At 45.1% G+C, this 13390-nt stretch overlaps 1 protein-coding gene across 1 annotated transcript in view; it reads right to left on the reverse strand.

The window, feature by feature from the left end:
- Positions 1-13390, reverse strand: part of LOC308676564 (cyclin-dependent kinase 12-like) — a 175625-nt gene that overhangs the window by 14311 nt on the left and 147924 nt on the right. The window contains exons 11-12 of the mRNA XM_081342441.1: positions 9461-9592; positions 6309-6523 (exon numbers count right to left, since the gene is read on the reverse strand). Of these exons, the coding sequence (XP_081198567.1) occupies positions 6309-6523; positions 9461-9592 (347 nt within the window). The remainder of the gene's footprint in view (positions 1-6308; positions 6524-9460; positions 9593-13390) is intronic.

Genomic DNA, 13390 nt, shown 5'->3' on the forward strand with positions numbered 1-13390 from the left:
GGCCATGCACCCCGAGAAGGAATGTGGATTACCCCAAACATCTCAGTGTTCTCAAACACCTAGGCAAGTATCTTAATTGGCTGAAGACAAACTGGTCATGGGGGGAGGGCTTGGATGAAGGGAAACCTTCTGTATCTTTTTAGTGCGGGAAATTTAATTCTACTCTGACTTTACTACAGCCAGCATCTTTTAGTAAAAGAACCTATCACTTCAACCAAATGGAGTTGAGGGTCTTCCTTTCGTAAGAGATTGGACTGGGGCAGGTCTGACATTAGGCTAGAACTGCAATTGTGGTCAACCCAGAGAAGAAGTCACCTCTACTGTGGGGACCGTGCACACGATTTCAGCTCAAGGGCGTGATCAAGAGGAGATCGAAGTCTAGGGGGAAGCATCTTCAAAAACCCCTGGAGGGCTTGATCTCTCCAAATGGATGGAAGAGGTGGAAAGTTGTGGTGACCCACCAAGGCCCCAATGGTCTCTCAGGGTTGGGAAGAAGGAAGAGTGGTAAGAAAAACCCATGGGGGTAACTTTCACCCGCGGGAGTCATGACAGCCAAGAGCTGTGAGTGGAATTGGAGGAGCTGGAGGTAGAACTGATCACGGGGGACCTGGATCAAGAACACTGGATGCTAGAGCAAGACAAAGTTCCTGAGAGGGGCTTTTGACAACCTCAAAGCACACAAAACCTTGGTGTGAGTGATGCATTCCACCATCCAGCCGATTCCAGCCATGATGTGCAATGGGGTGACCACTTCTGCCGCTGCGAGTACAGTGGCACCAGGTCCCACAGCAGCAGCAGCTGCCCCGGCGCTCGGCCCTGCAGCCCAACCTGCACCGCCTGTGGGAGCAGCACCGGTGAGGCAGAGACGTTGCAAGCCAGCAGAGCTTGGCGTAAAATTTAATGGAGACCACAAGCAGTTGGGATTCTTCCTGGTGCAAGTTTGCACCTACATGCAAGAGTATGATCCAGAGATAGCCACCGAAGGGGCCAAGGTGCGGTACAGGAAATTAAAAAATCCACTTTTGTATGGTGGATTTTTTAATTTCCTGTAAACCGCCCTGAGTCCTCAGGGAATAGGGCGGTATATAAATGTAACTAAATAAATAAATAAAATAATAAATAACTATGGCATTGGTGAGGACTGTGACAGAATGGATGGTCATCCTCCACAACAACGATGCCCCGGAGCTAAGAAACTTTGACCGTTTCATGGTAGCACTTTGGAAGCGTCTTGAAGACCTCCTAGATGACCGCAAAGCTAGGGACCACATAAAAACCATCAGCAAAGGCCAGAGAGGAATGGCTGAATACACCCAACAGTTTCACCACCTGGCTTGTCGACCAACTGTAGGACATCCTGATTGGGTGTTTCTGGGATGGGCTGAGTAACAATGTCTACAACACCTGTATCTCGAGGGGCACCGCACCCACCCTCCATGGCTGGTACGTTCTGACAGAGGAAGTGGAAATTCACCTGGCTCAGTCCAAATATCGCCCAAGCCACAAGTGGCGAAGATCTCTCCCTGAAAAGAAAGAGGTTCCAAAGCCACTGCCACACAACCAGAGCCCATACCGATGATCCACTAGCTGCTTCAAGTGCAGGAAGGAGGGACACCGAGCTGCCGCTGCTGAGTTGCGCATCTAACCCAGAAGGCACCTCTGGGACCTGCCAAAAAAATGGTGAACCTGCCACAGAGAAACCACAAGACAGCCCTGAAGGGAATGGAAGTCGTATAGTTCACTCCATTCCCCAAAGATGGCGAGAGAACTCCAACCGGCCCCACAGATAGCCCGATGGAGAATGACACTAATGATGACCCCTTGGTAAGTCACCCAGTCAATCCAGTGACCATCCCCATAGAGTTGATGGTTCAAACCTCGGGGTGCAAGGGGACCCTAATAGCCCTCCTGGACTTGGGTTGCACCAGATGTCTGGCCAAGCCCGCCCTGGTTGAGAAACTGGGCGTGAAACTCAAGCAGCGTAAAGTGCCTGTGGCTTTCTGCCAACTGGACGACTCAGTGGCAGGGGGGATCCCGGTGATGTTCATTACCAAGCCAATGGAGATGAGGATGGGGGCACAAACAGAAACTTTTGAGTTTTATTGTGGCCCCTGGTATGGAGAGACCCCTTGTACTAGGACTGGCTTAGGTATTGAAGTGGAACCCCTACGTGAACTGGAGGAGGGGGCTGTTAAAGATCCAGTGAGCTGGCCACAAAGGGGGACAGGAGAACTGTGAGAAACCTGGCCCTAAGTTACCGTGGGCGATACCAAGAAGGGAAGTGGGAGCGACAACGAAGGAACGCCCCAAAGATGATCGTCGGATCCCCAGAGAATATTGGGACCTACGGGATGTTTTCAATGAAAAGGGATTGAACCCACCAGCCACCTGACTGCTCCACAAAGATCCTGCCACGGGCTAAATTGCTCAAGCCTAAACTGTACTCGACCCCTAGGGAATTAGAGGAATTATGAACCTTCATAGACAAAAACCTGAAGCGTGGCTTCATCCAGCCTGCCAGACCAAGGGTGCCTGCTCTGTTACTATTCAGGGAAAAGAACGATGGGTCCCTTCGTCTATACATTGACTATTGCAGGTTAAATTCTGTTTGCATTGAAAATATCTACCCGCTACCCGTAATGCAGGACATGTTAGCCCATTTGGCAAAGGGGAAAATCTTTACCAAACTGGACTTGCGAGAAGCATACAGTATTACCGGGTTAGGATCAAAGAGGGTGACGAGTGGAAGACAGTTTTTAATTGCCCCTTAGGATGTTTCCAGTTCCAGGTCCTTCCTTTCAGACTGCAAGGGGCCCCTGCTGTGTTCACACAGCTGATAAACGAAGTGCTGTATGAGCACCTACACAAAGGAGTGCTAGTTTACCTGGCTGACATTCTAATCTATACTGAGACTATGGCAGAACATGTAAAACTGGTCAGGGCTGTGCTCAAAAAGCTCCATGCAGCCCAACTGTATGCCAAGCTGTCAAAATACGAATTCCACCAGAGTAAAATTGACTAGGCTACTGCATTTCTTTCAAGGGGATAGAGATGGACCCTGAGAAGGTATGGGTGGTACTGGACTGGGCTCCTCCCTGTACTAGGAAGCAACTACAAAGTTTCCTGGGGTTTGCAAACTTTTACCGCCAATTCATCCTGTTTGCCTGAATAGCCCTCCCTATCACCTATCTGCTAAAGACAAAAGGGGAGGAGAAACCCAAGCCTAGCCAGCCACTGAAATGGACAATGTAATGCCAAGCGGCATTTGAAAAACTCAAGCACCTGTTCACAGCAGAGCCGGAGCTGAAACACCCAGACCCCAATGCCCCCTTCGTCATCCAGGCAGATGCTAGTGATGTGGCAGTGGGGACAGTACTCTTAGAAAAGAATGAGCAAGGGGCTCTACAGTTGTGTGCGTATACTTCCAAAAAAACTCACTGAAGCCGAGTGCAGGTGGGCGGTCTGGGAAAAGGAGGCATATGTGGTGCACTGGGCACTCCTAACTTGGAGATATTTCTTAGAAGTGAGCAAAACGCCTTTTGAGGTGTGAACTGACCATAAAAACCTAGAGGCTCTAACCCACCCACCCACCCCTGCAAGTTGTCACCCAAACAGGTCCACTGGGCTCAGTAGTTTAACCAATTCAATTTCACCCTGAAATATCTCCCAGGGGGGAAAAATTTCTTAGTGGATGCCTTGTCTAGAAGGCCACAATATAACAGCTCAAAGCCAGAAGTGATCAGACCAGTCATCCCGTCCCACCAATTAGCAGCTCCAGTCACCACTAAAGCACAAGCCAAGTTAAAGTCCCAAGTAGCTGAGGACATTAGGGCTGCCCTGAAGGCAGCACTAGAGGACAAATGGTTTCAAACCCGTAAGGGCGAGTGTATGATCCAGGATGGTTTAGCCTGGATGGGAGCCAAACTATATGTCCCTGAAAGTCTTGCAAAAAAGCCATGATTCTAAAGCAGCAGGACAGTTTGGCTTTGTAAAAACTGTGCATCTGGTTAAACAACAATTCTGCTGGCAGTCATTGAAAAAAGACACAGGCACGTAGCTAGCTGTCCTATCTGTGCATCTGCTAAAAGACGACAAGGGAAAACACCAGGCTCCTCCAGCCAGTAGCTGAGCCCAATGCCCCATGGAAGGAGATCTCAATGGACTTCATAGTAGAGCTGCCCAAGAGTTCTCAGAAAACAGTAATTTGGGTGATAGACTTGTTCTCTAAACAAGTGCACTTTGTGTCCTGCTGTTCTGTTCCAGCAAGGACAACAACTTTTTTCTTTTTAAATCAATAGGCTGGAAAAACCCAACCCAAATTTATTTACAGTTGCAAGCCCTTCAAACAAAAAAGCAGCAGAATATTTTCCTTAACAAAAATAAATGATTCAAACCTCAAACAAGAGTCAAACAGGAAGATTAGCAAGAACAGACCAGGATTTTCTTTGGATTTCTATGAACGGTTGCTTTCAGCAACCAGCTCCGCCCATACCTTCCCCTTTTATTAACAGCCCCAAGGTGTGGCTTCTCAATGCCTTCTCCTCCTTTTGCTGAGTTGCTTCATAGACTTCCTCTGGTCTGGTCTGCTCAACTGCCTTCTGCTTCTAGCATCTCTAAACAGATTCAGCTGTGACTCCTCTGAGTCTGAACCCTCCTCCTCACACAGCTGAGCCTCATAATGAACATGACTGGAGGCGCCCCCCCTTCCTGTGACTGAGAGTCCTGCATCAGAGCCTCCCTCTAACACCGAAGGCTCTTTAAACCCCCCCCCTCCTCCTCAGATCCCTCGGACTCAGCTGCTGGGAGCACAGGCTGACACGGAATCACAACACCTGCCAAAAAAATCCCTCCTGAATGTGCCCTTGCCAAACTGCTTACAAAAATTCCATGAACAATATCCTGATCAGCCTAGATGACCATCCATCTAATTATGTATTTTATGTGTGTCTCTCCCTCCCTTCTTTTGTTTCCTCTGCACGACTAATGTCTCTGTCAAGGAGGGGCAGCATGTCAGGTCTGTCATCTTTGGCTTAGCACCTCGCTGGCATCCTGCCATCAAAGACTAGGGGGAAGGGGGCATGAGGAGGAATGAACAAATGGGCAATATGGGAAATAGGGAGGAGGGAAATGACAGCTTGACGAAGAACAGAGAAGCTCAGAACCAGTTTCTGCCAGCACTCAAGGCCATACACACACACACACACACACACAGAAGGAATGTGGATTACCCCAAACATCTCAGTCTTCTCAAACACCTAGGCAAATATCTTCATTGGCTGAAGACAAACTGGTCGTGGGGGGAGGGCTGGGATGAGAGGAAACCTTCTGTATCTTTTTAGCATGGGAAATTTAGTTCTAGCCTGACTTTATTGCAGCCAGCATCTTTTAGTAAAAGAACCTAACACTTCAACCAAATGGAGTCGAGGGTCTTTCTTTCCTAAGGGATTGGACAGATGTAGGTCTGACAGATGTAGTCTAATAAAGTTACACTTATTTGATGTTTGGGTCATTTTTTTCTTTTTTTGTACACAATTTTTGTTTTGTTTTGTTGTTACTGTTGGATGTTTTTCTGTTTTCGTTGTTTTGCATTTTGTGTTGATAAAACATAATAAATATAAAAAAATAAAAACTGGATGTAGATAATATATTACTAATGTAGATGTGGTGTTAAAACCACACCTTTTACTATTCTAAGTATATCTAAAAGTGTTGATGCTTAGCTTAAAAGCCCTACAATGTCTTGGCACCCAGGTACCTGAAGAAATGCAATTCCCATGTCAACCTGAATGCATTGTAATAATCCATGGAGATACATCTTTGGATTTGAAACAAGGTGACAATACCACTAAATTTCAAATGAAGAGTTAGTGCCTCCAAGATCAGAAATGAAGTTGCAGTCCCCAGGATCTAAAATGAGGTAGTTTGTGGATTGGCCAATTTATAGAATTCCCTCTTTAAAAGATTTGTCAGGTCCTACTCCAATTCCCTCCCCTCCAAATTCAGTATTTTAATTGTAACCTCCTGTTTTAACTTAAAAGTTATAATAATAAAAATATTATACCAGTTTTTATGCTGGGTTTCTTATGACTTGGTTTTCTTGAAAGCCATCTGGGAACAAATTAACTAAAGCTGTGATATAAATATATAAATTTAACATTTGCAATAGGATTATCTTTTTTCCCTGCTGTGGTGCATAGCTCCTTTCAAAATAGTTACTTCCATTTAATTAACTTCCCAAATATTTAGGGAAGCAAGAGGTTATGCTACTTGATTAAAACTTGAAGGCTTTTGCTAGGCTATGCACTAACCAAATGAGTGTCCAGCACCAGGTTGTGTTTTGATCTGAGCAGGCTGGGGGGGTACTGGGTTGCTATGATTCTTGATGGCATCAGTGCTTATTACAGAGACTATCTCCTTCCTGGAAACCTTTGCCAAGGGGAGTTCCTCCACCACAATTCCACTTTGCCGTTGCCGCCGGCGTTTCTTGCTCCATAGTTCATGACAATCCTGCCAATGAGGAAGGCTAGAAAGACAACACACAAACATTAGAGACAATATTGGCAAGGGTAGACAATCAAAAGTAAAATTCTAATATTAGATTACTGGTATTTTTCTCCTCACAGATGATGTTTACCCTAATAGTCCAAAGCAAAACTTCTCTTCTTCCCCATGTTTTAGCAACTTAGTCCAAAAAGGAGGTCATCTGGGGTGAGTGAATGACTGAGGAGGACTAAAACTTGTCTTAAACTTCACAAAAGGTTTTAAAGGCATACAGAGGCTGCAAGAATTGCACTACTGCTTTTTGCAAAGCTTAAGACATATACTGTATATCATTGGGCCATTTCAGTAAATAAAATTTAGAATTGCAAGAAAATGTGGTTTCTAATCTGGACATGCCTATTGTTTTCTTTGATCAAAATATTCTCTCCTTGCCTCATCTACCTGTAGCTTCCACACATTTCATATGACCCTTGGTAAAAAAGGGGGGGTATACAAGTATTACAGGAATACAGGAGATGGCCAGCAGCATCTCTGTATGTACTAAGAAAGAGCAGACATTGGGATTGAAACACAAGGAAGACAATTAATAAGCCACTCACATCCTCCAAATTTTAAGTACTTTGTAAACCAAGGGTGGGGTTCCTTTTCCCTGTGACATGCAGGTTGACTAAGATCCTTGAATCGTCTGCATTTCTTCTTGCTAGTATATTTATGAACATGCCTCCTTCCTAATTGTACAGGCAGCGATTCTAAAGGCATACAGTGAGGGAAAAAAGTATTTGATCCCCTGCTGATTTTGTATGTTTGCCCATGCACAAAGAAATGATCAGTCCATAATTTTAATGGTAGGTTTATTTTAACAGTGAGAGAGAGAATAACAACAAAAAATCCAGAAAAACAGATTTCAACAAAGTGATAAATTGATTTGCATTTTAATGAGTGCAATAAGTATTTCACCCCTTCGCAAAACATGACTTAGCACTTGGTGGCAAAACCCTTGTTGGCAATCAGAGGTCAGACATTTCTTGTAGTTGGCCACCAGGTTAGCACACATCTCAGGAGGGATTTTGTCCCACTGCTCTTTGCAGATCATCTCAGTCATTAAGGTTTTGAGGCTGACATTTGGCAGCTCGAACCTTCAGCTCCCTCCACAGATTTCCTATGGGATTAAGGTCTGGAGACTGGCTAGTCCACTCCAGGACCTTGAGATACTCCTTTGTTGCCTTGGCTGTGTGTTTTGGGTCATTGCCATGCTGTAATACCCATCCACGACCCATTTTCAATGCCCTGGCTGAGGGAAGGAGGTTCTCACCCAAGATTTGACAGTACATGGCCCCGCCCATCATCCCTGTGATGCGGTGAAGTTGTCCTGTCCCCTTTGCAGAAAAACATCCCCAAAGCATAATGATTCCACCTCCATGTCTGACGGTGGGGATGGTGTTCTTGGGATCACAGGCAGCATTCCTCCTCCGCCTAACACGGCGAGTTGAGTTGATGCCAAAGAGCTCGGTTTTGGTCTCATTTGACCACAACACTTTCACCCAGTTCTCCTCTCAATCATTCAGATGTTCATTGGCAAATTTAGACAGGCCTGTACATGTGCTTTCTTGAGCAGGGGGACCATGCAGGCACTGCAGCAGTTCAGTCCTTCACGACGTAGTATGTTACCAATTGTTTTCTTGGTGACTATGGTCCCAGCTGCCTTGAGATCATTGACAAGATCCTCCCGTGTAGTTCTGGGCTGATGTTGTGATTCAGGGTCAGCCTGTGGGTTCGGCAGTTGGGTCGGACGACTCAGAGGAGGAGGGGGGTGTTGAAGACCTTGCTGATGATAGCCCTCAGGCAGGCCCCTCCCACTTGGTCACCATGGAGACCCAGCTGTGTGAGCCTGACAGCGTGGATGAAGATGACCCACAGCTGGCCCTGTTCAAGGACGCCTGACGCAGGAGGCAGTCAAGTAGGAGTAAACAGAGGAAGGCAATGGGGCTTCTCGGAAGGAGGGAGAGAGAAGCCACGCCCTGAACTCTTTATAAAGGACTTGTGTGGGGAGGGCTGGTTTGCTGAAAGCAACCGCTCAGATAGTGTTTCAAAGCTCCTGTATCTTGGTTCGTGTCTTGTTTGTTTTTGTAATAAATTTGGCAGATGTCATTCCAGCCTCTTGCCGTTTGTAAAGGGGTTGCCTTTTCTGCAAGGCCGGTAGCAGGCTGGTACAGAACAGCTGATTCCTCACCATTCTAATGATCACTGAAACTCCACGAGGTGAGACCTTGCATGGAGCCCCAGACTGAGGGAGATTGAGTTATTTTGTGTTTCTTCCATTTGCGAATAATCGCACCAACTGTTGTCATCCTGTCACCAAGCTCCTGGCGATAGTCTTGTGGCTCATTCCAGCCTTGTGTAGGTCTACAACCTTCTCCCTGACATCCTTGGACACCTCTTTGGTCTTGGCCATGGTGGAGAGTTTGGAATCTGATTGATTGCTTCTGTGGACAGGTGTTTTTTATACAGGTAACAAGCTGAGATTAGGATCACTCTCCTTAAGAAAGTGCTCCTAATCTCAGCTTGTTACCTGTATAAAAGACACCTGGGAGCCAGAAATCTTAGTGATTGATAATGGATCAAATATTTATTTCACTCATTAAAATGCAAATCAATTTATCACTTTTTTCAAATGCGTTTCTCTGGATTTTTTGCTGTTATTCTGTCTCTCACTGTTAAAATAAACCTACCATTAAAATTATAGACTGATCATTTCTTTGTGCATGGGCAAACATACAAAATCAGCAGGGGATCAAATACTTTCCCCCCGCACTGTATATTTTTGTGAGTGAAGCTAACTTATCTGCCTTGCTATGAATCCAACAAATCCAACACATATACTGTAGGTATATGAAGAGTGCATCTAAAAGTCTAGGTATTTTATTCAACGTTTCCTTCCCTTAGAGAGTGGGATACTTACTCTGGAGGATCCATCTTGCTGATATCAACATCCTTCAGGAAATCACTCTGCAAGGCTTGCTCTGCTGTACATCGTTTGCTGGGATCCAGTGTTAGCATATGGTCTAACAGGTTGAGGGCAGCAGAAGGAATACTGGAAGATGAGAAAAAATATGGGGAGGGGAAGCCCACAGTCCACACAATAATCAGCAATGTTATTTGATATAATTTTCAAGTATTTAAGGCAACCTGCATACTTTTATCACGCACAGCCAACTTGTAGCACACAAGTACAGGTGAAACTCGAAAAATTAGAATATCGTGCAAAAGTTCATTTATTTCAGTAATGCAACTTAAAAGGGGAAACTAATATATGAGATAGACTCATTACATGCAAAGCAAGATAGTTCAAGCCGTGATTTGTCATAATTGTGATGATTATGGCTTACAGCTCATGAAAACCCCAAATCCACAATCTCAGAAAATTAGAATATTGTGAAAAGGTGCAATATTCTAGGCTCAAAGTGTCCCACTCTAATCAGCTAATTAAGCTATAACACCTGCAAAGGGTTCCTGAGCCTTTAAATCAGGGGTCTTCAAACTTGGCCCTTTTATGACTTGTGGACTTCAACTCCCAGAATTCCTCAGCTAGCATGCCTGGCTGAGGAATTCTGGGAGTTGAAGTCCACAAGTCATAAAAGGGCCAAGTTTGAATTCCTCTGCTTTAAATGGTCTCTCAGTCTGGTTCAGTAGGAATCACAATCATGGGGAAGACTGCTGACCTGACAGTTGTGCAGAAAACCATCATTGACACCCTCCATAAGGAGGGAAAGCCTCAAAAGGTAATTGCAAAAGAAGTTGGATGTTCCCAAAGTGCTGTATCAAAGAACATTAATAGAAAGTTATGTGGAAGGGGAAAGTGTGGAAGAAAAAGGTGCACAAGCAGCAGGGATGACCGCAGCCTGGAGAGGATTGTCAGGAAAAGGCCATTCTAAAGTGTTGGGGACTTTCACAAGGAGTGGACTGAGGCTGGAGTCAGTGCATCAAGAGCCACCACACACAGACGGATCCTGGACATGGGGGTCAAATGTCGTATTCCTCTTGTCCTCTTTGGTAAGTGAGCACCTGTCCAGCCTAGACGAGTTCAAATCACCAGGACCAGATGGATTACACCCCAAGGTTCTCAAGGAACTGGCAGATGTGATCTCAGAACCACTGAACTATATTTTTCAAAGATCCTGGAGCACTGGGGAACTACCAGAGGACTGGAAGAGACCTGATGTAGTTCCCATCTTCAAAAAAGGGAAAAAAACAGATCCAGGAAACTACAGACCTATCAGCCTGACCTCAATACCTGGGAAGATTCTGGAAAAGATAATCAAACAACAAATCAGCGAACACCTTGATGCGAACAGTTATCACTAAAAGCCAACATGGGTATGTCAAAAACAGATCGTGCCAGACAAACCTTATTGCATTCTTTGACCAAGTGACAAAACTAGTGGACCAGAGGAATGCTGTAGATTTAATTTACTTGGATTTCAGTAAGGCATTAGATAAAGTAGATCACAACCTACTACTTGATAAGATAGAAAAATGTGGGTTAGATAGCATCACCACCAGATGGATTCGTAGCTGGCTGACAGGCCGTACTCAGCGTGTGGTCCTCAATGGAACTGCATCTACATGGAAGGAAGTGTGTAGTGGGGTGCCCCAGGGCTCTGTTCTGGGCCCAGTGCTCTTCAACATCTTCAACGATTTAGATGAGGGGATAGATGGGGAACTCATCAAATTTGCAGATGACACCAAGCTGGCAGGAATAGCCAATACTCCAGAAGATAGGCTTAAGATACAGGGGGATCTGGACAGACTCGAACACTGGGCACTATCTAACAAAATGAAATTCAATTGTGAAAAAAGTAAGGTTCTGCATTTAGGCAGGAAAAATCAAATGCACAGGTATAGTATAGGTGGTACCTTGCTCGATAGTAGTAACTGTGAGAGGGATCTCGGAGTCCTAATGGACAATCACTTAAATATGAGCCAGCAGTGTGCTGCAGCTGCCAAAAAAGCCAACACAGTGCTAGGCTGCATTAACAGAGGGATAGAATCAAGATCACGTGAAGTACTAATACCACTTTACAATGCCTTGGTAAGGCCACACCTGGAATACTGCATCCAGTTTGGGTCACCACGATGTAAAAAAGATGTCGAGACTCTACAAAGAGTACAGAGAAGAGCAACAAAGATGATTGGGGGACTGGAGGCTAAAACATATAGGGAACGGTTGCTGGAATTGGGTATGTGTAGTTTAATGAAGAGAAGGACGAGGGGTGACATGATAGCAGTGTTCCAATATCTCAGGGGCCGCCACAAAGAAGAGGGAGCCAAGCTATTCTCCAAAGCACCTGAAAGTAGGACAAGAAGCAATGGATGGAAACTAGTCAAGGAGAGAATCAACCTAGAACTAAAGAGAAACTTCCTGACAGTTAGAACAACTAACCAGTGGAAAAACCTGCCTCCAGAAGTGGTGAATGCTCCAACACTGGAAGTTTTTAAGAAGAAACCGGACAGCCATCTGTCTGAAATGGTATAGGGTTTCCTGCCTTAGCAGGGGGTTGGACTAGATGACCTCCAAGGTCCCTTCCAACTTATTATTATTATTATTATTATTATTATTATTATTATTAAGCCGCTCCTGAACAACAAACGTCAGAAGCGTCTTACCTGGGCTAAAGAAAAACAGACCTGGTCTGTTGCTCAGTGGTCCAAAGTCCAACTTTTGCATCTCATTTGGAAACCAAGGACCCAGAGTCTGGAGGAAGAATGAAGAGGCACACACTGCAAGATGCTTGAAGTCCAGTGTGAAGTTTCCACAGTCTGTGTTGATTTGGGGAGCCATGTCATCTACTGGTGTTGGTCCACTGTGCTTCATTAAGTCCAGGGTCAACGCAGCCGTCTACCAGGAGATTTTGGAGCACTTCATGCTTCCTTCCGCAGACGAGCTTTATGGGGATGCTGACTTCATTTTCCAGCAGGACCTGGCACCTGCCCACACTGCCAAAAGCACCAAAACCTGGTTCAATGACCGTGGGAATACTGTGCTTGATTGGCCAGCAAACTCGCCTGACCTGAACCCCATAGAGAATCTATGGGGCATTACCAAGAGAAAGATGAGAGACATGAGACCAAACAATGCAGAAGAGCTGAAGGCCGCTATTGAAGCATCCTGGTCTTCCATAACACCTCAGCAGTGCCACAGGCTGATAGCTTCCATGCCACGCCGCATTGAGGCAGTAATTGCTGCAAGAGGGGCCCATACCAAGTACTGAGTACATACGCATGCTTATACTTTTCAGAGGTCCGATATTGTTCTATGTACACTCCTTGTTTTATTGATTGCATGTAATATTCTAAGTTTCTGAGATTGTGGATTTGGGATTTTCATGAGCTGTATGCCATAATCATCACAATTATGACAAATCATGGCTTGAACTATCTTGCTTTGTATGAAATGAGTCTATCTCATATATTAGTTTCCCCTTTTAAGTTGCATTACTGAAATAAATGAACTTTTGCACGATAATCTAATTTTTCGAGTTTCACCTGTATATACTGCTTCACAGTGCTTTACAGCCCTCTCTAAGCGATTTACAGAGTCAGCATATTGCCCCCAACAATCTGAGTCCTCATTTTACTGACCTCAGAAGGATGGAAGGCTACGTCAACCTTGAGCCAGTGAGACTCGAACTGCTGGCAGTTGTCAGAATGAGCCTACAATACTGCATTCTAACCACTGCGCCACCATGGCTCTTAACATTAGGATTAAATCACTGCTAAATGAGCCACATGTATGGATTTTCTCATTTCTTTCCTGCTGAAAGCCTACTGTCTAAGGACATGGATCACCATGATGTTCAGAGGTCTAAACCTCTTCCTTTGCTGGCTAACC

The sequence above is a fragment of the Vipera berus genome (assembly GCF_964194415.1).
Source record: "Vipera berus genome assembly, chromosome: W".
NCBI classification, from domain to species: domain Eukaryota; kingdom Metazoa; phylum Chordata; class Lepidosauria; order Squamata; family Viperidae; genus Vipera; species Vipera berus.